The sequence below is a fragment of the Corapipo altera genome, unplaced genomic scaffold, assembly GCF_003945725.1.
Source record: "Corapipo altera isolate COAL_440 unplaced genomic scaffold, ASM394572v1 48b, whole genome shotgun sequence".
Lineage (NCBI taxonomy): Eukaryota > Metazoa > Chordata > Aves > Passeriformes > Pipridae > Corapipo > Corapipo altera.
Window position 1 is genome coordinate 4,815,847 of NW_020884884.1, and position 25,448 is coordinate 4,841,294.

General features: G+C 44.5%; 3 protein-coding genes across 5 annotated transcripts; 2 read left to right on the top strand and 1 right to left on the bottom strand.

Annotated features, from left to right (window-relative positions):
- Positions 1-564: 564 nt before the first annotated feature.
- Positions 565-5,783, bottom strand: TATDN3 (TatD DNase domain containing 3). Of its 3 annotated transcripts, none has more exons than XM_027641634.1 (10): positions 5,648-5,735; positions 5,522-5,554; positions 5,357-5,430; positions 5,061-5,145; positions 4,356-4,418; positions 3,199-3,308; positions 2,712-2,767; positions 2,382-2,494; positions 1,200-1,280; positions 565-931 (listed from the first exon to the last, which is right to left on the bottom strand). In XM_027641634.1, exons 1-10 carry the CDS (start codon positions 5,699-5,701, stop codon positions 788-790), a joined length of 813 nt encoding a protein of 270 aa, XP_027497435.1. In that variant the 5' UTR covers positions 5,702-5,735; the 3' UTR covers positions 565-787. The 3 variants fall into 3 exon arrangements, with proteins under 3 accessions (XP_027497435.1, XP_027497436.1, XP_027497437.1); XM_027641635.1 differs by having other exon boundaries at positions 706-931; positions 1,200-1,277; XM_027641636.1 differs by lacking the exons at positions 5,357-5,430; positions 5,522-5,554 and having other exon boundaries at positions 706-931; positions 5,648-5,783.
- Positions 5,784-5,849: 66 nt separating this feature from the next.
- Positions 5,850-15,469, top strand: NSL1 (NSL1, MIS12 kinetochore complex component; the record flags this gene model as incomplete). Its single annotated transcript, XM_027641698.1, has 6 exons — positions 5,850-6,029; positions 6,189-6,273; positions 8,350-8,480; positions 10,554-10,608; positions 13,330-13,397; positions 13,990-15,469. Coding segments are annotated over 6 exons (798 nt in total), but the record flags the coding sequence as incomplete, so codon positions are not given.
- Positions 15,470-18,905: 3,436 nt separating this feature from the next.
- On the top strand, positions 18,906-23,595 carry BATF3 (basic leucine zipper ATF-like transcription factor 3). The gene is made up of 3 exons (XM_027641595.1): positions 18,906-19,052; positions 20,433-20,537; positions 22,967-23,595. Exons 1-3 carry the CDS (start codon positions 18,945-18,947, stop codon positions 23,150-23,152), a joined length of 399 nt encoding a protein of 132 aa, XP_027497396.1. The 5' UTR covers positions 18,906-18,944; the 3' UTR covers positions 23,153-23,595.
- Positions 23,596-25,448: the final 1,853 nt, after the last annotated feature.

The window sequence follows — 25,448 nt, forward strand, 5'->3', positions numbered from 1 at the left end:
CTAACCACATGCTCCTCAAAACAAGAAAAAAACCCAAATTCTTGCCTTGCAGTCTTCCACCCCAGAAGGCAGACATCAAGATGATTTCAGAACAGAGCATTATAAAACCATTTTGCAAAGGGGCAACCAGTATGAAGCTTAAACTGGGAAGAACGGAAGGATTCCAATTTAAAAAAAAATCACATAGGCACGTGAGACATTAAAGAAACGTGCCCAGATCTTAAAGCCAAACTCTTTCACCATCAGCTGCTATGACACATGGTTTTATACCTGAGGTGGTTATGGACTAAGTCAGTACTTGTGTATTTTCTTGGCTGAGCAGGTAAAACTCCCCATAGAGACAAAATCTCCACTTGCTTAGTGGCTCTTAAATAATTAGGTGTCATGCAAAACTCACCTTGTTCAATTGCTAGTTTATAGTCAGCAAAATTCTGATCAATATTTCACAGGCCCACATGCACACAGGTGCCGTGAGGGAGTACAAGATTCAGCTTTTAGGACACTGGCCAAAGTAGCAAAATCAACCCACAGCAGACGAAGTACTTTGTTCAGAGACATGAGAGATGCAAATGAACAGCACGTCTTTATCACATTCAAGTTATTAATATGGTGCATACCAAAGGTCTTTGAGAAATTCCCTATTTTCACCCTATACAGCTACATAACACTGCTCACTTCTTGAACTTTCCAAGAGCAAAACTCCACTTTAAGACAAGATGCATGTTGGTTTTATTAATTACAATATAAATAATACTTTCTGCAATATCATATATTTCAGTTTCTGAATCTATATCCGAAGAAAGTTCTGAAGTTTGGGGAATACTTTTAGTGCATTCTGTGTAGTCACTTTTATAACTTCTTCAACTGGAATTCCTTTAATTTTGGCAACATATTCTGCAGCAATGTAAATATTTTTGGGTTCATTTCTCACCTGAAAACAAAGAAACAAACCAACCAAGTTACAGATCCCTACAGACCACAGGTGTTTCAGAGTCAGTACTTCCTGACACAACTTCAGTCACATTGTGGCTGAGTTCCAGAAAAATTACACGAATCTATTGATTACATTCCCTTGGTAACCTCTTTCACCTCTTGTATCCATGCTTACACTACTTCACTCTCCTGTACTAGTAACTGACCTCCAGGAGGTGTGGGTTTGGATATACATACACAGAAGTCCTTCCCCCCTCATCATTTACCTGTTTTTCAGGCCCCAGAGCAGGAGAGTCAGTTTCCAAGCACATATTTTCCAGAGGTAGCTGTTTCACAAGCTTCTGCTTCTTGAAGAAAATAAGACAGCTATTAATTGCTTTATGTACTTAAACCTGTGGGAAAAAATTATGAAAGGAGGACATCTCCTGCATTTAACAGCAACATCAACAGACTTCGGTACCACTGCCTGCATTTTAGCAACAATTTCTGAATGGAAGCAAGAATAGCAAGAGCTGCTCAAGAAGTCCCTTCAAATTAGGATTCTCCTGTTTCCTAAATATCTGAAGTACTGTTATCTCAACACTGAATCCATTGTTACTTATTAAATCATGCAGTTAAATAATAATGCAGTTATATTGCAGTAAACACACTGCATTTAGAGCTGCTAATGCAATTTTGCTATTTTCTGTATATATATGTGTGTACCTTTGCTTTCCTTCCTCCAAGTTCCCAACCTCATCCCCATCTATATCCATCCCTCATACCTCCTCCACTTGAATGAAGCCTTTTCCTTTCCTACATTTCCCGAGCTTATGACAGAAAGTGATGATGGTGCAGGATGGAAACAGACTGCCACCCCAAAATAAGAGGTTAGCAAAGTTTGTAGCAGCCCAGAACAGAAATTAAAAGAGCAGTCTCACCCTATAAAGCACTGAATCTGAACAATGCCATCTTTAAGCAATTTAGCTGCTTCTTTGCTTGTGATAATCAGAATTCTTCATAAGTCTGCAACTTAGCCAGTTGTGAATGGATTTCATTTAGAACAGAAAGTGCCACAGCTCTGAGACAGAAACTAGTTGTTTTCCATGTGTCATGTCCCTACTCTAAAACAGTACAGTGACAGAAGCTGCCAAAGAAGAGTTCATCAGAAACCACATTAAAATGAGAAGAAAAAACCCCCTTGTTTCTCAGGAACAGCTGAGTTCTTTTAGCCAAAATTTCCCCTCAGAAGCCTAGCTAAGGCAAAAGTCCCAGACAGAAATTCAGCCGAAGTAAAAATGTGCAATGCTATAGCAACTGAAACTTCTCCTGAGAAGTGTCAGGTTACAGTAACTGTATGCAGGCACTGCTGGTCTCATCAGCCATCACGATAAGCTGTCAGCTACTACCTCCAATTCCCAGGCACTGAGAAGGAGCAGACCCCAGCTGCAATCAGGACAAAATGTTACCTGTTCACTCCTTATAATGGAAGGAGGAATGGAGAAGAAGTATCCAGCTTTCACCCCTTCCATTGCTACAGAGGGCTTCCCATCAAATGCATGGAGCAACACCTTTGTAGCACCTTGGAGAAACGAAGCAAAACAAATGATGAGCACGGTTACAGAGCAGGGCTGCTATGTCAGCTTCCAGTGGGACCTTGGTCCCATAAAGAATGAATACAGAATATCTGCACTATTGCTCCCAGGTTTCACACACACAAACGGAAGTGAGGAACACGGCACAGCTGAAGAAATTCTGTTGACAAAAGCCGTGACAGAGAAAATGCATTAAAAGCATACCTTGTTCCTTCAAGAGATTAATGGTTGGTCTTCCAGCTGAGCGGGAGTGAACATTTCTGCACAGCAAGGAGAGGCCTGGCATTAGGAAATTCAGCCAAATACTTTTTTTTTTTGCAAACATGAACAAACTAACAGGACCTTGGCACGGAAGTAATTAATCTGTATTACACCTTTTATCAGGAAAAAATCCGGAGATATATGTATGAATCACTGTAGCTAGTGAAGATATAGCACTTAGTGAAGATATAGCACTCAGTGAAGATATAGAACATAGCAAGGACAGGACACAGAAGGCAACAGTATTGAAGTGTAAACACAGGGAAAATTCTATAATTAAATCTTAAACTGGAGATTGACTGGACACTAATACCAGTTTAATCCATCCAAGAAAAGTTCTGTGGGTACTTAGTAACTATAAATCTTGGGAAATATTTCCACATGTTACTGAGATCTGGCAAATTCTCCTACTATTATAAATAAAACCTACAAAGGCAAATCCAGTCTTCTTGCCAACTCAATCTGCTTGATTAAAACCTGTCTTTGTCCTTCCTTCTGTTCATCGGTGCTGGCAAATCTGGGAGTGAAATCTAGTCCAACCTACAGTACAAGAAGAGAAGGGAAAAAATTTTACAGACTAACACTTAACAAAACCATTATTTCATATGTAAAGGCAAAAAATGCTTCAAAATTGCAAAGCATTTCAAAGTACGTATACTAGAGACTGAAATTAAAACAAGCTCAACTGTAGCTTAACTCAGAAAAGAATCCATTCCCAACCATAAGCTCTTCCAACTGTGAAAGCATTTGTGGGCAGATAGTTAGTAACAAGGGTATTTAACACTTTAATCTGCAACTGGTTTTCTGGGGGTTTATATTCTATTGAATATTATTTCAGAATAAGTCTCAAATCTGGATCTCCACTATAAGTAAAATTTCTGACTCAAACCCATAGCTTTAGTCCAAACTCTAGCAAAAATAACCCATTACTTCTATACTGTTTTGATCTAAACACGTTCAGGCAAAATTTAAAGTCTATCAAAGCAGCCCCATTCAGTTACACCAACCAAAGTCTTTTATATACAGTACAACATGGCAAATTCAGCTACAAAGCTCTGCCAATAACTGCTTTTTCTGCAGCCACTGCAGAACCAGACATAAGTCCCTCCATTACCAACAAACAAACAAATGCAGCCTACCCTAAAGCTTTCAAGCTTCAATTCCTTTATAAACAAATGTTAGACAGGGGACAATACATGGATACGAACAGGTGAGGGATAAAAAAAAAACAAACTGTACAAGTCAGTGAGGTGTACTGAAATCACAGCTTAGACTTTGTCAGGGAAGAAGGCAGGAAGGCTCTGCCTTCAGGTGTAAGATGATACAACATAATTATGCAATCTTCCTACTACTCCACCAGCATAAATTCCATCTATTTTCTAATAATAACAAGGAAGGAAAGGAGGGAATCAGGCAAATCTATGAAGGAACCCACATTAAGAGAATTACAAATCAGACTCAGTGCTTGCTCAGACTGAAAGCAATACTTATACTAGCATACACAAAACCAAGCATTCACTAAGTTTTTGTAATTCTGGTGACAGCTGCTGCTAAAGAGGTTTAAACAAGTTGTGGAATTCTACTCACTTCACCGATCCCCACCAATTTGTCTTTGTAGAGTTCTATAAGCGGCAACGCAGCATCCAGATCCTGCAGGAACAAGTTAAAGATGCCTTTACAAGGGGGAAGGGTTATGAACTCAGCATGATGATTAAACTGTTCTTCATTGTTCTTAAATTCTGTACTTTAGAACTTGCTATTATTGCAAGTTGTGTGGTCAGATTTTAGAAACCTTCAGGATTTGACTTCTTTACTTAATAACCCTTTCGTCATATATGTATATAACACTTATTTGAAATACTCCTAATTTCTAGCTATCTTTTCGCAGTAGCAGAAGAGGTAATTAAAACAAGGCCCATAAACAATCCGATAACATTAAATGGCTGCAAACAGCCAAACAGCTCCCTGAGTTTTTCAGGCTAAGGTAACAAACAGTAAGCCTTCCAGTTCCCATGTTAACAAAGGGACATCTGCAAATGCTGTTTGCTGTAAGCAAAGCACTCACTCGGGATTTTTTAAACTGTTTCACTGCAGTAATAGGGCCAGATGACTCCAGTGAACAATTCTGCTTTAGGACTAACATGGACAAACCTGGGGTTTGGTCCACTGGGTCTCCTGCATCACAGGGAGCAGAAAAATCACTGGGCAGAACCGAAGGTAAATCAGGCAGACTGGAGCATCCTGTCGTCTGTCCTGAAAAGTCCCAGCCGTATTTTATAGCCTGTGTTTTACCTTCAAAGTAACACTGCGCTGCTCCTCTGGAGAAACTTCTTGAACGGGGTGAACTCCCAGGCACGGCAAGACAAATCCTGGGAACCTAGAAACGGAACAGGGATCGGCAGTGTGAGAGACCCCAGAGAACCCAAGTTTAAGCCCAAGAAACCCCAGAGAACCCAAGTTTAAAGCCAAGAAGGGCTGGCCTGATGCAGGAGGAGGAGAGTAGTGCGTCCCCCGTCACCTCCCGCCGAGGCGCGGACACCGCGCCTGGGACACGGGTGCGCGCCGGGACCCCCCAGCCGGCCTCGCACCTCTCCGACAGCTCCACGACGCTCCGGAACTCGCCCGCCTGCTCCGACACCACCACCAGCGCCGACACGGCCGCCTACGGCACACAGAGACCCCCGGCCTGCTGAGACGCCCCGGGCGGCGGGGCCACGGGGGAGCGGGCAGGGGGTCCCCGCCGGCCGCCTCACCTGCTCCGCCGCCCGCACCACGGTCGCCACGTCCTGCAGGAGACAGACAGCACCTCAGCGCCCGACCCGCACATCCACCCAGCCACCCACCGCCACCCCCAGCCCCGCCTGGCCGCCGCGCCTCACCGCGTGGAAGCAGGGCGCGGCGAGGTGGCAGTGACAGTCCACCGGCCCCGCCATGCCGCGCCCCGGAGGCAGCGCCGGGGCGGCCGCGGGTTCCGCTTCCGGGCCGGCATTTTCCCCGCGTCCCGGGCGGGAAATGGCGGCGGCGGCGCCGTCTGGGCCGGGGCCGGGGCCGGGGCCGGGGCCGGGGCCGGGGCCGGGGCCGGGGCCGGGGCCGGGGCCGGGTATGGATGTAGAGGGGGCGGCGGCGGCGCGGCGGGACCGGCGGGTGCGGTGCTGCTCGCAGCGCAGGCTGCGCGACGTGATGGAGCTGTGCGCGCCCTTGGTGCGGGCCGTGCTGGAGGGACAGCCCGGCGGGACCGCCGCCGAGGGAGACGCGCTCTGGGTGAGCGGGGAGCGGGCTCGGCCGGTGCCGGCACAGAGCGGCCCCGGGGCCGGCCCTCGGCCAGCGGGGCGGGGGAGGCTGTTCGCCCCGAGGTGGCCCTTCCCGAGGGAGGGGTGGAGGGATTGAGGGATGGATTCCAGCCTCTCCCGTGTCTTGCAGAACTTCGAGACAGCGCTGCGGGAGAACGTGACCATTAACGGGCAGCCCTGGGAGAAGGCCACGGATGACCCCAGCCCGCCGAGCGGTACGTGCTGGTTTCCATTGATTTCCTGCTGGGCGGGTTTGTTTTGGTTCGGTTTGGTTTTGCCCAGAGGCAAAGGGTCGGGTTGAAAGGGGAGGTTCTGCCTTAATGTACGGAAGTAAAAATTCGGTGCTGGGTTAGTTGGGCGTTGGAAAAGGCTGCCCAGGGAGGTTGTGTAGTCTCTAGCACAGAAGGCTTCCAAAAATCAACTGGACAAAAGTGTTCTGAGCAACCTGGTTTGAACTGGGTGTTGACCCTACTGTGCGCAGGAGGTTTGAGTCACCTGCTGAGGGCCCTTCCAGCCCTGAGTGTTGGGGGCATTGTCCAAGGTACCTTCCTATCAAGTGACCCTAAGAGATTGTCTGTTGCTGCTATTTAATATACAAATTAAGTGTTGAAAATTATTGATGTATAATAATATATAAACATATGTAATGTACACAGTGTGATCGTAATGATTGTCTTTTAAATAATATTAGTGGAGATTCTTGGTAGTCTGGTGTCCAAATAAAGTTTCAGTGCGGTTCATTTGCTCACCTGTGTTGGTACGAGATTTCCTTTACCTGCAACTTGATGCTTTTTACAGTTGCATAAAGCTAAAAATACAGATATAGTGAACTAACTATGGAGAAAGAGCTCCTTGAACTGGTTTTTAGTGAGGAAGCTTTGAGCAAACCTGGGCTCTGAGCAACCTGATCTAGTTGATATCCCTGCTCATTGCAAGGGGCTTGGACTAGATTGCCGTTAAAAGTCCCTTCCAGCCCATTCTCTGATTCTATGAAGCTTTTGCAGTTGTCGTTCTAGAATGATAGAACTCCAACTCCTTTGACTACACGGTCAAAAATGCACTGGTCTCATGATGCAAAATGCTAAACCGAGGTACTGTCATCTGCCTGCAGCTGGCATAAAACAGGTGTAAGGACCTGTGCTTTTTAATTTGACAAAAATTTACTTGTGTGCCTATCTCTGATGTGCTTTGAATCACCAAGAGATCTGACGTTTTGTGCCTTCTGTGTTTACGTTAGCCAGTGGCTCAAGTCTTTTCTATTTATACTTAAATGATTTCATGGTGATCCTTGAACAAACAACCAAAACAGACCCACAAACTCTTAAAACCTTGATTTTGCCTTTCAGAGGTTTGCAATGACCTGATTCTGCACAGAATGACCCAAGAGTTCATACTGCTTTCTTCTATAACTTATTTTTTTGTAGTTTGTAACAATGATGTGTGATGTCAGGAAAGTGCAGACGTTTACTTGTCTAAATTTTGAGACCAGTTTTAAAATAGTATCTTAAGCTTTTAAAATTGTTAAGTTTAACTTGCAATTTTGGAGAAGTTAAGTTCCTTTAGTAGAGTAGCAGTAATAAAAACACTAGTTCACAGCTGAAAATATGTATTAGGTGTTTAGTCTGACCCTGACATTGGAAAAAAGAGCTTTGAAAGGTAGCTCCTACCATGTTTTCTCTTGGTCCTCAGGTGTTTAGAGCAGGCACGGATATATTTTGCAAATTCGTTGTGACTAGAAATTGTAGATGTTGTCAGGATGGAGAGTATTTCCAGGAAGTGTGTTTCATTAAGGTGGCATTGTAATTTGTCATGTTAAACTGCATGTTTGTGCTCTGTGTGGTATAAAATCAGTCAGGCTTCAAATTACTGCTTGTACAGTTGGAGTTTGTTTAATACTTGTAGATCATACAGATAAAGCATTTTTCTTGCTCCATCTTGCACTGCTTTTCTTCAGTTGAAAAGCATGTGATCTCAAAAGACAGCTATTTCTTTTTAAGATTTTCTTCATAGATTCAGAGTTCATAGAGGAATACATTTTTTATTTTTGCCCAGATGATTCTCCCCCTTCATGCCCGCAGCTCATTTACTTCAAAATAACTGGCCAGCATCAAGTTATGCTCCAATTTCTATATTGCCTTAACAAGGAGATTCAAGACATATATGCATCTCTTTGTTGATAATAATGCATGATTTTCTTTATTTCAGATATAATTTTTTTTCCTACAAATTAGTCTCCAAAAAAAAATTGTAGGAGAATTCCTGCAACAACTTTGTGTGTTTGTCATTTTTAGGTTCCAACATTAAAATTCTCGAAGATCAGTTTGATGAACTAATAGTAGAGACAGCAACAAAGCGTAAACAGTGGCCTAAAAAGATACTGGTGCATGCTGTCCAAACCATGAAAGCTGAGCAAGAGATGTTGGTGAGTAACCTAAAATTTTCAGAAAAACTTTGCGTATAGTAGCTGCTGACCATGTGTAACTTGAAGAAATAAATCATCTAATATTGACCTTTAAGCTCCTTCCCATGGTTGCTTTCGGTTATTTGTCATATAATTAAATGGGTTTTTTTCATTAGTTGGTTCTTCAGCAAAATGAGGATTACTACAAAGCTATGAGTGAATTGGGTCTGTGGCACAGTTCAGCGAGTTGCTTAAGCAGATTGTTTCAATCTGGTGCCTCATGATTTACGAGCCAGTATGCACCTATTGTCACATGTTTCTGAAGTCCTTGCCCAAAGGCTGTTTGAAGTGCCAAATGTTACACTACATACAGATAAATAGTATCATGCACAGTATGCGGTTGTTAAAAAGAATGTCTGTGACTTCTTAAGTGGGTTTTTTTTTGCTACATTGTAACTACATTCAGTACTTTCAGGAAAGAAAGGAAAAAAAGGCAATGAGGGTTAATGAATAAGTGCAGTAATTTCTGTGAGGTTTTTGACACTCAGTGTAAAGTTATTACTGACATTAAACAACCCAGTCCTGACTTTGGTTGCTAGATTTCTTCCCTGCAGTTACGTTAGGCCTACCATTTGCTTACCTCCTGGTAAATTAGGATTCCCTTGGCAAAAAAAAAAAAAAGGACGAGAGGCAAATACTGGCACAAGTTGCCCAGTGAAACTGTGGAGTCTTCATCCTCGGAGAGATTCAAGCTCTGAGCAACCTGCACTAGTTGGCCCTACTTTCTGTAGGGTGTTTAGAGGCCCTTTGCAACTTCAGTTATTCTGTACTAAAGAAGACAGGGATGTTTTTCGAAAGTTAAGAGCCTGCATTGCATTTCTGAGGACTAAAACCAACAAACATTAACTTTCTTGTTAGCCAGGCAGAGATGATTTACAGTAAGGAAAAGGGCATAGGTACATATTTGTCTTAAACCTGAGATATCATGAAAGGCAATATATGTTAGAAAATCTCTGTTTTGTCATTATATCAAGTGTGTTAAACAAACAAAGTCAGCTCAAATAAAACATGCTATTACGGAACAATGATATTTAGCAAGGCAATTTACTGCTGTGAAGGTACTAGGGATTTCTCTGCTTTTGGTTGAGGATGTTTTGTGTTCTTTCTTGACCCTAGCTGACCCTGTGGTGGGTGTTTTCTGAGGCATAAGGAGCAACTCTGAAGACATGGTTTATCTGGAGAGAACTACTAATCTATGGTGATGATCTCTGTGTAATTGCCAAAGCAAGAGATCACCCTGTGGGTTTTCAGTCAATATGTTCTCTAATGTTTGAGGCTAATGCAAGCAATGTTTATTCTTCTGCTGAGAAGATGTGTGAACTGTGAAAAAATTTCTCTGGGAAAACTACAAGGAGGAGTTGTTTTTGCTTGAAGAAGGTTGAGGGACAGCTCCTGAACTGGAGAATACTAACTTGCTGGTGATATAACTTGTGTTCCCACCTCTTTGGTATTTTTTCCTTCTTCCCTGTTAGTTAGTTCTAATTCCACCTTTAATATAGCTAAATATTGGTAATGTTCATTTATTATTAGTTTACTTCATGTCTCAATTAACTGCTGTCAAGTCACAAGACTCACAGTTTGTGAAGCACAGTGTTCTTACTTTTGCATAAGTAATTGCAGGGCTAGAATGAAGTCATTTAAGTAGTTTTCTTAGCTTTTTGTCTTAATGTACCCTTTGTTGGAGTTTGTGCCTCTGTGAAAGCACGCTGTTTTTGTGAATGGCCCCTTAGAAGCCAGAGCAGCTCTCGTTCCTCAGTCATGCAGCAGGTGGCAATGCTTCTTCTGAAATGCTTGGATTTCAGTTCTGCTTTAATAATTAGAATTCTGCAAACTAAAGCAGAGTCTGGAGATATGTTTACAGGGAATGTAACTTTGTTAACCAGGGTACTGTTTTCGGTAACTGAACCTCTAATATATTCTTGATGTAAATAATTCCGCTACTGTCTCCGTTGTTCTGACTGCTGTGTGTATATTAGGTATCTGTTAAAGCAAGAGGGTATTTAAGAATTTTTCCCTTTTTTTTTGAATATGCAGAAGCTCTACAAGCCCGTGGTAACACCAGAAGAGATAAGATCTCAGCCTTCTCAAGGTAAAGGTTTCATGGGGACGGCAGCTGTACTGAGGAAACACTGCCTACTTATTGACTAGATGTAAATGTTTAAGAAGTTTTCTTTCTTTGAACTTGTTTAAAATTATTGGCTGTTTAAATAATTAACTAAAATAGCTACAAGTTTCTCATAAATGAGTGTATTGCTGCCTCAGTTTTCTTGTGTCCATTTCTCTTGTTCTAAGTGCAGTCTGCAGTGGGACACTGTACTTAAAGGCAAAAACTGGCCACTCTGTGTGTGTGTATTGGATAGGAATTGTCACAGAGCTACCCCCAGTAGTTTTCCTTACTTCTTTCCTTCACCACTGGTGGAGGCCAGATGGGGAACTAGTTGGATCACTGACATTATACTTTGGCCATTCTTATGTTCCTTGTACATGAATACTAGAAATGCTTCAATCTCTCTTCCTAATCAGACAGTTTCTTCAGGGAATTGAAAGCTGTTGTGTAGTACTCAGTGATGGCAGTGTTGACATCACTTGCAAAGTAGGAGTAACTTGCAGAGTAGGACACAGATTTTATCCTGCCTGTGTCACATGTAAGGGTTGATGAAGGCACAAAACTGCAAACAGCATCATAAGTTTGCTGCATGCTTGTGAAAGATGCCTTGTACAAAGTCTATGGAACAAGGTGGTGGATTTGGCAGTGAGTGATTGGGATGTGCTTTCTTGAGGCTGGCCTTAAGAAATGGAAAGTTTTGTGTTGCCTGTTCCTAAGTATGGAAAAATGACAGAATTTGCCAGTGCAGTTCTAAGTTGAAAAGCTTGGTTACAGAACCCTCACTACAGATTACTGCCAGGATGTAAAGCTGGTGTAACAAGCAGTGGTGCTAAAAGTTTGAGAAGCTGAGCTTAATCTTCCAGTTCTCACCCTGCTAATCTAACTTCATTCTGAACATCATTTCCTCTTTGTAAATGGAGACATTGCTTCCAGAAATGCCAGCCTGTGCAGCAGAGCAGCTAGTAGGAGCAATAAAAAGTGTCAGTTCATATCTGGGTTCCAAGATCTATGCTTTTCTGATGTGAATTAACTGCTTCTTGAAAGTTAGTAGCAGTTTGCACTATGGTATTGTCTTTTTAGGTTTGGTAACAGCAAAGTTGCAGCAAAGATAGCATAGAGTTTGTGCTGAATTTTAGTATTAGGTACTCTTTGGGAAGTTTGTGTATCCCAGTTTAGCAAGTACAGTGGCCAGAAACCAAAAATGTTTAGATTACTCAGTACCTTTCGTTTCCTTTTTTCATTTCCCTATGTTTTGGAAAGCCTTGAACACTGAGGAATATAATGCCATCTATGTCAGGCTGAACTCCTGCAGGCAAATTTCATTTAACTGTGTGTCAGCCTTTCCGTATAATAATCCAAATAATTACTTCTATTTTTACTTAACTCCTTTCTTGCCATTTCATAGCGTCACCAGTCTCCTCATCCCAGCACTCTAATGTAAGAGTGCTTCATTATGGATATAGCTTTCTTTTAGGGAATGTCCATGCCTCTGGGGTGTGTTTTATGAGGCTGCTGTTGAACTGTTTGTTCTTCTAAACTCTGATGATACATTTTAGTATTCATGTTCATATATGGATTATATGTTCCTAAACCATGTCTGATCAGCACATTGAACATGTTGACAGTTTAACAAACACTGTCTCTCACTGCTCACCACCTTTCAGCAGGGAGCCACTGTAACCCTGTGCTAGAATACACTGACTGACTTAAATTATCTCCAGCAGCAGTAGAGAGATTGACTTCAGAGCAGAATGCTGTGTTTAACCCTGACAGGGTTTAGGGGGGTGTGCACCCTCTAACACTGTGTCCTACTGCAGACACTAAAACCCTACAGAAAAGTAACAGGAGTGGAGATGAGGCTGCTTGGTTCCCAGAAGCACACTGGTCTGCTTATTTTAAGTTTTGTGGATGGTGGAGAACATGCATAACAGTTTTATGATAGCTGAGAGTTTAGCTCTTGAATAAAGAATTATTGTGTTGATGATCTTATCATATTGCTACTGCAATCAAATATATGCCATATTCCTCCCAGTGTTCTGCACCTGCTGCCCGCTTCAGTGTTACTGAAAGCTTCTTTCCCTTTCCCCTTCCTCTTTCCTTCCTAATTAGCACAAGCAGAATTCATGCAGTTTGTGTTGTTTATGCTTGGTTCTTTTTGGTGGTAATCCTTGCTAAATTAAGCCAGAAGAAAAAAAGTAGCCTTTATTGTAAAAGCCAACTTGCTGGAGACATAAGATTATTTATTTCTCCTCCTTAAAAGAATTTCCTTCGTCTCCTTTTCTCCACAGTTGTGTTTATTCGCCTTCTTTTGTGTGGTTTTTATCAAATGTAATGTGAACTCGAAAGTTTTGAAAACAAATCTTTTTGTATAATTATTTATTTCTTAACTGTTCTCTTCCTTTATGTCAAATACTGGCTTCGTGTCTCATTTTTTTGCATGAGCTGTAGGTTTTCTAGGGAAGAACTCTGTGGCTTGTCATAGTTAGGACTGCTAGACAGTACTGCATTGTGAGTGATAAAGAATAATACTAGTGAGATAAAGCATATCAGTTGTCATCCTCAGTGCTATAATGAAAGCCATGTGCTGCAGGTTTAAGTTTTATACAGGGACACTACTGCTTCTCTGTCCAGGTTCTGATAGCAGGTAGTGGGGAGAGGGAGCTACGTTTCAGAAGGTGATTTGGGCTTTATGTTTTTCTGTAGATGCTCACATCGCAGATCTGAAGCAGGTGGCAGAAATGGTATCCAAACAGATCAGCGCAGCAATGAAGGTGAGATCTCTGTGAGCTCCAAGAGGACATGTTTTTATTTTCTTGATCTGATAATATGTCACAAAACAGGCTTTCTAACTCACCCTCATGATAGTTTTTTACAAAAAAGCCTGTGTGTGTACTTCTGAAGTAGGTACAACTGCTGAAGTTGTCTATAAAGCATTCCCTGTCACGTGGTAGTAAGGAAGATCACCCTGTGGCTATAGGAAATACTTTTTACAGAGATTTTGGAACCTGGAGCATCTGAAAAATAACACATCTTTTGAAGACCTGTATGACATCATGTAGAGTGTGACGTGTTACTTCAGTACCTGCTTAGGCATCAGCTGTGGTGTTCCTGTGATACTTACTCTGCTTAGAGATGTCATGAGGGAACACTTAACCTTGGCACATTCTTTGCATTGCCTCTGGGCACAGACTCTTGTCACCACTGGGGTGGTAGGTCTGCATTCCCAACCTTCACCCACCATCCTAAGGATCATCTCTGCAGACACAAAACTTTTGTCCCTGTCAGAATCTAATAAACATACTTCATTCATTGTAACTGTTACTTTTCCTGTGTAACTTGAGATACTTGGGTTTGTTTTTGCAGTCTCTTCCAGCACTCACAGAAAGAGCAGAAGGTCTTTCCCAAGTGTTGACTTGGCAGCCAGCCTTGGAACTCTGCAAGCTGCGGCAAGAAATCTTTGCTGGTGGCAAGGCAAAGGAAGAAAATAATGTCCAAAATTTTGTACCACCAGGAGAAGTCACACCAACAGACGCTAATAGCAGTAAAAATCCTTATGTTTTGCTAAAAAGAAGGAAAGCTGCAGATTCACCAGAAAGGAAGCGCTACCCACTTCGACGGAGGAAGATCGCTCTCCGCGCGTGAATTTCTCATTTTGTGTTTTCAGTTTGGAATCTCAGTTGTACTCTTGTTCCGTTTGCTCCATCGTTTCTCTTAAAACTTGTCTCCTCTCAGTGCTGTGTGTGGGAGCTTCCTTAATTAGTCTTCAGTCCCTTGTATTTTGTATCCTTCAGTATTTGTATTTTTGCTGTCATGCTGCTGGTGTATGAAAGCCTATGCATACCAGTAGCATCCAATATCCAGCAAATGTATTGCCATTTAGCTCTCATTTTTTGCTCTTATGTTGCAGCACTTAGCTCGAGTCCTTGCGCTTCTCAGAGTTCGTGTGCATGCTTTATGTATGTGGGCAGTCTTTAGGAAACCACTGAATGCTCATTTACATTCAGCGTGCCTCTAAAGAGTTTGGAGGATGTCTAGTTCTCCTAATGCACCTTCATTCATTACTGAGTCATGTGGCTTTCATTTTAATAAATGAATTCACACAGGACCATATTGAAAACACCAGATTTCATAGGATGTTAGAGTTTTTAGAAAATCCATGCACAAGTGTGACATTGGTCCCTGCTATTCTGCCTTTCCTGAATATAGGTTATTTAGGCTTATTTATAGTCATATTTGTTTAAACTTGGATTTTTAGTAATTGTATGTATTTACTTGCAGTGTGCTCTTCTAAATAGAAATTTAACCATCAACATTTTAGGGTGTGATGTTTCATTTCATGTAATCCAATTATGCAGTCTGGGGGTTTCCTGGGCAGTGTGTCTACACATTACAGGATCTTGACTTGGGTCGTGTATGCATTTCTGATGTTTGACTAAACTCTGAAGATCAGTACCGGGTACCAGTAAATGGTATTCAGTTGAGCTTGCTCACTTTTATTTTCTTTACCCATTAGTACCTAGAGGATTGCACAGTATCACTAGATTGAGCATTGTGCCTTAACTATTTATAAACTTTTCTGGTTTATAGTTTCACGTGCTGATATGTAACATTCCTTACACAGTAAATGGAGGGGGTTTTTAGATGCTTTATTAATGCAATGTACTGTGGTAAGAAGATAGGTCCAACCTGATGTTTGAGACTGAAAATTCTCAATAGAACGTGACAGATTTTAGCATCATTATTAGACTTTATGTATGTAATCATATGTAAATATTTTTCCCGTCATTCTTGTAAATACAAATGTGTGTTTTTATATGAAATAAATAAAATCAATTGAGGAAGATCAGAGTTTCAGATAATGTTGTCAGTTCTAACCCTGGAATAGATGGTGACTGAGCAGTGAGCATACTTCAGAAGACATCTTAGTTAAATTTTGGCTTGAGTAACTGAAGTAGTTCCTTTTACTGCCTTTGAACTCATGGCTGTTATTAATCTCAGGGCTACAAAGCATCTAATGTAAGAGAGGACAGGATGTGAGAGGGACTGGAGGTGCAAAGCTGTGGAACGTGTGACTGAGACGGCTTTTCACGCACCAACTTGCTATTTTAGCTGCTTTGAGTGCCTGTGCTCTGTGCGGCGTTGAAAATCCCCACCATGGCTTTCTTCACCAAGATCCACTGATACTCTTTGAGTGTTCCCAGATAAAGTGAGCCCTGCAGGATTTTGCATGGCTACCGTTATAGTACTTGAACATTTTCTCTGTTAATAGGAAGATTCTCTGCTCTTCTCTGCCAATAGTAGGTGAGTACAGAAAATAAGTGCATCTCTTTGAAGGAGTCCCATCAAAAATGACCAAGGTAGGACAAAATCCTTACAAAATACAGAGAGAGCACTGTGGATGAAGACTTAATAAGAGAATTACTGGATTCACGCTACAGTGTTTGTTCATGTTAAGAGATTGTGGGATAGTTGGTCTGTGCAGGATTTGAAGTAAGTGGGAATGGATGCCCCAAGCTAGGGCAGTCGGGCTTTGTTCCATGGCCTTTGTTTCAACTATACCTGAGTGGAAAAAGAAAACAAATGCATCTGGAAATGCTGACCAAATGAACAATGTAAAGAAAGATAAACCAGTCAAGATTCTAAGTGCAACATAAAAACTATGAATTTAAAAATGTCTTGATGACTACTTTTGGCCAAGCAGCACTAGAAGCTGTCAGAGAACTTCCCTTTAATTACAAGTTCTGTGATGAGCTAAACTCAACACTTGAATGTTCACTTGAATGTTCAGGTGGTTTTCAAATGGTTATTAAAATTTTCTACAGCCAGTGATACATGCAGCTAGCAGTGCCTGGGGTCTGTTCTTCCCACTAGCAGAAATACACAAAACACTTATTTTTTCCCCATTCCAGTAGCCTTATGTCCTTCAGTTAACTTTTCATAGGAATTGGCAGTGTTGTGCAAGACAAGTGTCTAATCAGGTTTCTACTGAAATGTCACAACATCCAAACTTCTTATTTTTAACTTGGGGCGAATCAGTATTGCATCAAGAAATGTCTGGTAGTTTTTCTTTATATAGCCTTTGAATTTTGTAAGACAGCTCAATGGTGATGGATGCTTGGCAACATTTGCAAACTGAGTTTGCATTTCTCTGCCTTTTGGGGTGAGGCGGCACATCTCGCTGTTCGTTAGTATGTGCTGTCTGCCAGGTGCTTATTGCTGGTGAGGCTGGGCCATCCTCACCTGAGAAAAACTTGGAAATTGGAGCAGTATCCAAGCACACTTTTGCTGTGTATGGTTTCTGAACAAAGGGGATTACAAATGGTGCAGGGAAGCTCCTTCCATAAATCTTCATGTAGACACTGACAGCACTCTGAGACCCAGTTCTGATCAGTGCCTTTCTCCAGAAGAGCCACGCTCTGCTAAGCTGCGATCAGTGACTCTAGTCTGTGTGTGTGTAGGCTGCTTCAGTGCAGACAAAATTCACTGATTAACTGCCATTATAAAATGTAAAGTCAGCTGACTAGGCTGCTTTCTGGGCTTGTTTTCTCTCCTGCACAGAAACACTCTGCCTTCACTGCTGCACTACCTGGAATTACTGTGTAGGCATTTCTACAGATGTACCAGAGATAGCTTTAATACTAAGTAGAAACTTGTTCCCACAAGCAAATTTTGACTTGTCATTTCCTTTGCCATTTGTTCTGAACAAGAACAGACTATTCAGGCTCAAGGGTACTGTCCCCTGGCTTGTCCCATACTTGTGGTGTCCTGGAAACCTTATTCTGCAGCTGCTGGCTGCATGCTTGGCAGCATTGCTCCTAGAACAGCCTGAGAGCTTCATGTGGGGTCAGTTCTAAAGTCCCTCTGTGGCACAGGCTTTTTTTCCCCACAGATCACACTGAAGGGCTGTTGAGGTGTTTCATCTGCATGGTTCATGGGTTTTATTGCAAAAGACTATACCTGTTCTCTGAACTTACAAAAATACCAGCTCCTAGTCCTGTTAGTTTCAACTGTGCTTTAGCTACAAAGGCAGCAAGAGTTCAGTTGCTCCTTTTTATGCGACTGTCCCGATTAAGTCTCTGCTTGTGCCCACACTTAAGTGCATGATGTGTAGGTAATGCAAAATTGGACTGTTTCACTGTTTTGAAGGAGCAGTTGAGATCAATTCACCCTCTAATAACTCATTGCCCAGTGGCTAGGACTGCCTTCTGGGAGATGATGGTTTGGATCCCCTCAGCTGGAGAATGGCACTGAACCCACACCTTCTGCCACCTCCGTGAGCACTCCCTTGGTGCTCATGGCTCTTGGCATGTTAGATGACAGAGGAAAGGAGAAAAGAAGTAAAAATTATTTTAAATAAACCAAGGAACTTCCTGTATGATGTGTGAGAGACCCAGTGCATCCTGGGGATGTAGCTGAGGTCAGAGTATTTCGGCAAGAGTCCCCATCCCAGTTGTGGTCCCCATGGCTATAAGGGTGGGAGAGACTCACAGCTTCTCAGAGCTCCTCCAGAGGAGGAGCTCCTCCAGAGGAGCTCTGAGAAAGTGCAAAAGCAAAGTTGTGGGTAGCCTGGAAGATGGAGACACAAGCTGCTTTGAGGTGGAACAGCTGGGGAGAAGTGCTTCCCACCAGGGAAGTCATGCTCAGGTCTATCAGTCATCTGATGGTCCCAGAGCCTACCAGGAAACCTGTGGCAGAGTGCAGACTTGGGTTTGACTCTTGGACTCCTGGGCAGCACAGTTCTCTCACCTTCAGCATGAACTGTTAGCCGGATCTTCCTGAAAGGATAGTCTATATTTACTCACTTTTCAAACATTTTAACCTCATCTTCGTCTAAGCTAGATGACTCAGGCTTCTGAGGAAACCAGAAAAATAGGGAAGTATCTGATTTATTAAGATACCTGGGGCTTTATGACTGACTGCCCTGCAGTTTAAGGGCGTGTACCCTCTTTGCATGGCCGTGTGTTTGCCCCTGTGAGTAGAGCACAGCCAGGAGGGTACATTAGTTACAAGTACTTCTGCGGTAGAGCATGGATGTCGTTGAAGTACCTGTCAGTGCAAACATCCCTTTCAGAGCAGAAGGCCAAGGTAACAGTGCAATTAAAATGCAAAGAAGGTGTTCAGAAGGGTAAAAGAAACATTGTTAAGTCTGTTAAAATACTCTCGACAGAACAGTGAAACAGAGAGATTTTTGTCTGCAGCAACTGTGTTTTCAGCAATCCCTGTCTGGCTTCGCCTTTACAAGAAGTCTGTGGCATTTCCTTATTATTTAAAGGAACAGGGCGAGTAGCGAAAGTGAAAATCTCTTTATCCCAGCACGGATGCCGTGTCCTCACGCCCACGACCCCGGGGTGAGCCGGCTGTCCCGTATCTGGAGCTCCCGCCGCGAGCCGATGTCTCAGGAGCGCGGCGGGCAGGAGCGGTCGGAGGTGAGCCGGGAGCGGGACACATGGGGGGGGGGCACAGCCGGCTCCCAGGGGGGCAGCCTGACCTCCCGGCACCGCCGCCGGCAGGAAATTCGGGGAGAAGGGAAACTGCGGGGAGCTTATTTCTTGCAGGCGAAAGAGCAAGTCGGGGCGCCCGGAGGGACGTCGAGCCCAGCCGGCCCCAGGGGCCGGGGCTCTCCGGGGGATTTACAGGCAGCTCCTGCCCGGCAGCGCCGTGCCCCGGGGGTGCGGGTTTTCCCCCGGCTCCCGGGGGCTGAGCAGCCCCGGCGGTCCCGGGGATTGGACACTCTTGCCGTCGCCGGGGGCTCAGGCCCGGGGGCGAGCAGTGCGGGCCGGAGGATCCGGGCGGTCCCGGGGTTCCCAGTTCCGCGGGCGCGGCGCGGCTCCCGGCGGGCGCCATGTGAGGCCCATGCGGGCGGCGGGGCTGCAGCTCCGCCCCCGGGCCGGGGGGTGCCGGCTGCCAGGTGCCGGGGCGGTGCGTCCCCTGCCCTGTACCGCCCCAGCCCGCCCTGTCCTTCTACTCTCTGCCCTCCCCTCCCCTGTATCCCACCCCCCGCGGGCCGGGGGAGCCCTGCGGGCGGCTCCGCAGCGGCGGGATGTCGTGCGCCGTCCCGGGGGCTGCGGCGGGGGCCAGCGCGCTGCCCCGGGGCGCGGCGGCCGAGGGCAGCCAGCAGGTAGGGCCGGGCCGAGGGGCTCTGCGCTGCAGGCGGGCGGGCACATGGGGATGAGTCACGCCGGGCAGCGCCACCTCGGGGGTGCCCGCTGCTCCTGGCCATCGGCACTCCTTTTCCCGGGAGGCGGCCGCGGTGCTGGCTCTTCCAGGTGGGAGAGCGGGCGAACCGCCGGCAGTGCGCGGAAAGCTGCCAGCCGCCGGGGCAAGGCGCGGTCAGAGGGTTTTCCACGAGCGCAGGCAGCCGGGAAGGGAGCGGGGCTGCCCCGCCGGCAGCGGGCGCGGGAGCAGCGGGAGCCCGGCTTCCCTCCGCGCTGCTCGCACCTCCGCCCCGTCGGCAGCGCTGGGGTGAAGCAGGTGTCAAGCGCTGCCTGCTGGGCAGGTTCCTGCCGCGGGTGCCGAAGGTGCCCACGTTCCCCCATCGGCGGTAGCGCGTGTGCCCGCGGGGCTCTGCGGCTTCCCCCCAGGCAGCCCTGCGGACTTCCATCCCTCCGCCTCGGGTCCCACCTGTGCAGTGGGGCGGGGGGATGCTCTGCCCTTTGCAGTGACTGTGGGATCAGTGGGATGCCGGCGGTCGGTACTGTGAAATTTAGAGTATATGCTCGTTCTCAGAAACAGTTGCACGTCTGAATTAGGGCATGTCCATATGCACTTTAAAAACTAACAAAGTGTTTCTGGGTGATGTGTTCCAGAGTCATGAAGAAGATGACAGGAAGGTAAGGAGAAGAGAAAAAAATCGAGTTGCTGCACAGAGGAGCCGGAAGAAGCAAACTCAGAAAGCGGATAAACTTCACGAGGTGAATGGGTACTTGGTGTTTTGCAAGCACAGGACTTTACAGTAAATGGGAATTCTTAAGCAGGTGTGAGCCAGTCTTCATGCTAACCCAGCTCAGAGAGCTGTGGGTGTGAGGCAGAGACAGCTGGGCTGTGGGATGCCTAGCTGGGAACTCCCAGATATTGATGCTCCTGTTGACAGTGCAGCTCTGCCATCAGGCACACCATCGGGGAGAGAGACATGGTCCTGCCCTCGCCTCAGTCTCCTGCGTTTGCTGTTCCTCTGACCACCCAAGGAATGGGATCACAGGCTTCCTCTGTGCTGAAACATACCCATTTTCCTCTGGATTAATGTTAAGCTTGCCCCATTTGCTGTGGCAGTAGATGAATCCTTGTTGTCTTACAAGGGAGAAGGTGATGGAGGAGGAGATGACCATGCAGTGGCAGTGCTGATCTGAATCAGTTCTATAACTATGGTGCTACCACAGCCACTAATCAACATGGTCCCCAGAATACACAGTTGAAAAGGATTCATAGGAACTTTATAACCTGCAGCTGTGAGAGCTCGGCTCGATTAGCTGTTGTACTTGTATGCTCTGATAAATAACATTTTATGTTTAAAAAAAAAAAAAAAGTAACTGATTCTTCCAGAAACTCTTAATATCACAATGCAGTGTAGCTTTCTTGTGTCCCCAGTGCAAACACTGGAAGACAGGAATTCCCTTTCTCTGGTTTTGGATGTTGCCTCACACAAAAATGCTTCTGTTGTAGCCAGGTCAGTGTCAGCTTTTGGGGTGTCAGTTTTTAGGGTGTCAGTTTTGCTGTTGCAACTGTGACTGAGTCAGTTGTTCATCACAGGCTTTTTGTCTTTCTCAGTGTGGAAGGATCTACCAACAGTCATGAGAGACCAAGAGGGACAACGTGGGGAGTTTTGGGTTTGGTTTTTCCCAGATCTCCTCTGAGTCAGTGTCTGAGAAAGCCAGGTGCAGAGTACTTCTGTAAAGGGGTAACCCTTGGCTGTTTTGGAATAATTTCTGGGCCCTGTGCCATTTGAGAAGCCTCTCAAATATTCCTCCTGGACCTGAGCATCTTCCTTCTGCTGGGAATCTTCATTACCAGGCACACAGGTTTTCTGGGTGCAGGCAGATCTGGTTGAATAGGCATTCGTTCTTAGGAAGAACAATTTGATAGTCTCACCCCTGAAAATGAGACAGAGAAATGGGAGAGTAACACATTCCAAAACCCAACCCTATGGGGTTTGGGGCAACAAGAGATGTGCACAACCAGAATCAGTGTTGGAAACTTGGCTGGAGTTTGGCTACATTAGTGTGTTAGGAGGACTGTGCCTGTTTTACTCTGTGTGTGAGAGGAGGGGTGTGAGGGAGGGCAAGGAATCCAAAGTTCTGCTGCAAAGGGTAGCAGAGGCAGTGCCAGGCTACCCAGAGGACCATCGCATGACAGACTCTCCCTCCTGCCTGAGAAACAAGCCTTTTAAGGCATATGTAGGCTTTGAAGTTTGCTCTGAAGCTTTCCCAGGGAGGTGAGATTGAGTGGGTGAGTGTTGAGCCTTGGGCCAGCAGCAAGACACTTGCAAGTTTTCAGTGGGCTGGCTCTGAACCTCTAGTTCTCTTCTCTTTGGGGTGAGAAGGCTTGGCAGCAGGAACACTTGAGACATGCAGTTATCAAAAAATGTGACATGGGAGCCTTGCATCCATCACAGATGCAGGCTGCAGAGCAATTAGAAACTCCCCTGCAGTTAGCAGCAGCTTATTTATTGCCAGAGAAGCCTTAGCTCAAAAGCAGCACAGGTCAGGGATAACCAAGGCCTTGTGGTGACAAAGTGAGTCTGGCAACAAGCTGGCATGACACTCCCCTCCTCCTGCTCCTGAGTTCTCAGGCATCTAGGCAGGGAGCTACAAGCTCTGGCCAGCCTGGACACCTTGTGGTAGGTGTGCATCTCAGCTGGCTCTGGGATAAATGGCTTTTCCCTGCACTGGCCCAAGGCAGGGGCTGCTGTTTTCTCACCAGCAATGCCAGGCACCGGGTTTTCCCAGCATCTATCTGCAGTCAGTGCTTTCATTTTCTCTGATCTGACAGTGCAGAGTCCGGCTCAGCCCTTCCCAGCAGAGGCAGCCCGGGGCTGGAAGGGGCCACCATGGGGACACAGCCACCCATACCTGCAGCCCTGGGCTACTGAGGGACTCCTGAGGACCAGCAGCACTTTGTGGTTTTCAGGGTCACAAGAGAAATTGCACTGTGGTCAGGGCACAGGTCATAAAGCACTTGCCCTCTTAGAGCACCCAGGCTGTGTCTGCCTTTCCTTAGCATTTTACATGTTGTAGTAGGAAACCACACAGTTTTTCTACAGTTATGTGAATGTACTCAAGGTGGAAGCACTGAAATAAATGTTTTGACTAAGTTGGTTTATTATTTTTCTTTCCCCTCCTTCCAGGAATATGAGTCTCTTGAGCAAGAAAATACCTCCTTAAAAAGAGAAATTGGAAAGCTAACAGATGAAATGAAACACTTGAGTGAAGTGTTGAAGGATCATGAAAAGATCTGTCCACTATTGCACTGCACCATGAACTTTGTGACCATACCACGGCCTGATGCACTTGCCAGCTGCCTGCCAAGATGAGTGCTCTCCTCAATCACCTTTAAATGTGATGTGTGAAAGTGCCATTTACAGGACTGTTCAAGAACTGCCTACTCACGGCTTAAGTCTTCCATCTAAGAGGTCTGGACTTGGCCGCGCAGCTCTTCTCCACATTGAAGTGTTATAGTCCTCTGAATCTCAGGATAACACCAGTAGGAAAAAAGATAATTGGAAGAGCAACTTCTTATTTGGTAGAATCTCAAGCCATGGTTTTGCATTCAGAAATGTCAAAGTGCCGTGCAGCCCACTATTGAGCGATGGAATGTATACAGGGAAAAGTGCCGACTTCGGACTGGGATGCCTTTCTCCCACACATCTGCTACCAGTGACCTTTTGTAACTTGTCATCCATGTATATCATATTCTGGCTGCTGTTTTGTATCTCTCTAAACACGTTTGGTTAATAAAAGCCTTGTCCCATCTTTATTATGTTCTCCAACTTCTTCAATAATCAATGTCTTTACAACATCTCTACTGTTACTTTGCTGGTCAAATCCAAATTCTAATGCTAATCTTCTCATCAGTTGTTCTGTCGTTTGCTTGTCACCTTTTCATTTGTTCCTCTTTTGAAGTGTGTGTAACAAAAGAGTTTTCTTATCTTTATTTCTTTGTTAACCTGAATCAGCTCTGCTGACATTAGTTCTTGGAGTGTTTTATATCCCAAAATATGGCTTGACCAGTTTCTAATGCTGACTGTCTGCTCTGTGTGGAAGAAAAGCAAACAGAGTCATCTGGTTTTCACATTGTTTTAAAAATCAGATTTTAAAATTTACTTTTTTTAGGCACCCACTGGAAATGAACAAATATCTTTATCCTTCCTTCATCTTGCTTATTGCTACTAAAAAACTATGACCATGGATAGAACAAACTGAGTTCAGTAAGCATTTTGTTCTGTGTCCACACTGAAGGTGGTTGATAACTGCTTGCAAGAAAAACTTTGTTTTCTTTAAATTTTTCTTTTTAGTTACAAAAAAGTAGTATGACCATGTTAATGAGAAATGTACCGAAAAATGTGTTTGCTTTCTCTGAAGATTCTTATTAGTGTCAAGCTCTAGAAATGTGAGTGTTGTAGCCTGGAATCCAGCAAAGAGTGTTTTTCTCACAGTATTTTATTATCTTTGGATAATAAAAAGCTCCACCCCTTTGCCAACTCTCACTACAGCATTTGGATTTTTTTAAAGTTCAACTCCTGGGATTGATTTCTCCCCTTGCCAGGATCGCAGTGTTTACCAGCAAAACGTGATCTGAAATGTCTGATTTTTTTTTTGTTTTGTTTAAGCTTCTTTAGTAGAATGTTGCATTGCTAATCACTGCCAAGGTAGAATTGGGGAAATTATGTAGTCAACTCTGCCTCTTGTGACATTGTTTTAGGCTTGAACTGAAGATAATAGGCATGAGCTGTTGACTTCTTTAAATATTTCATTAGGTAATTCCCAAAAGAATTTGTGTCACCCTTAAGAAAGGAAGCTGTCTTTAGCATCTTCATCAACACATCCACATTCATTCAGGCCCTCGATGCCACTGTGTAATTTGGGCAGAGTAGAGATGTAATGAAGAAGGAGTGATGGAAATTAACAACATTCACTCTGGAAAAATTCATTAGGATGGAGGCAGAGAGAGAATGTCTCACATCTCACGACCAAGTATGTGCAACTGAGCCAAGACTGGAAAGTATCTAGTTGAGGTCAGGACTTGTACAGAAGCGTGGTCTCTTATATGGAGCCCTGTGGACCCTTGAAAGTGGAAGGAAAGATCAACCACCTAATGCAAGACAGTCCAATCCACCAGAAACCTCTAAAGATTTTTGTCCTATAGATGCTTGCTTCTAGAAGTAGAGATCTAGTTCCCTGTGTAAGATCCTCCTCCTTACACATTTATTATTCTATACATCTGTCTAGAAACTGACTCCAGTTTATCATTTGGCATATCCAAGTTCCACTCCTCATCAGCAAGCACTATTCTTGTTCTGCGATAAAAGTTCTAGTCCATGATTTCTGCCTTGGAGTGTACAGAGGAAGACAGTTGAATTCACAGAAATGTGTGATGGCAACAGCAACCCAAGTCCAAGGTTATGTTGCTCTTTGGAAGAACTGGGAGCCTTGCATGGGCCATCACTCTCCCCAGTTTCTTCCCACAACCACAGGGTGTAACTCTAGCCTGTGGATCATTTTCATTACTAACAGCAGGCTTTGAACCCTCTGGAGCCTGGACTGCTTCTTCCTCCTTAATTTCTTGCGTCACTTTTTTTCCCCAGCAATATTTCCAAAGGGCCTTTTGCA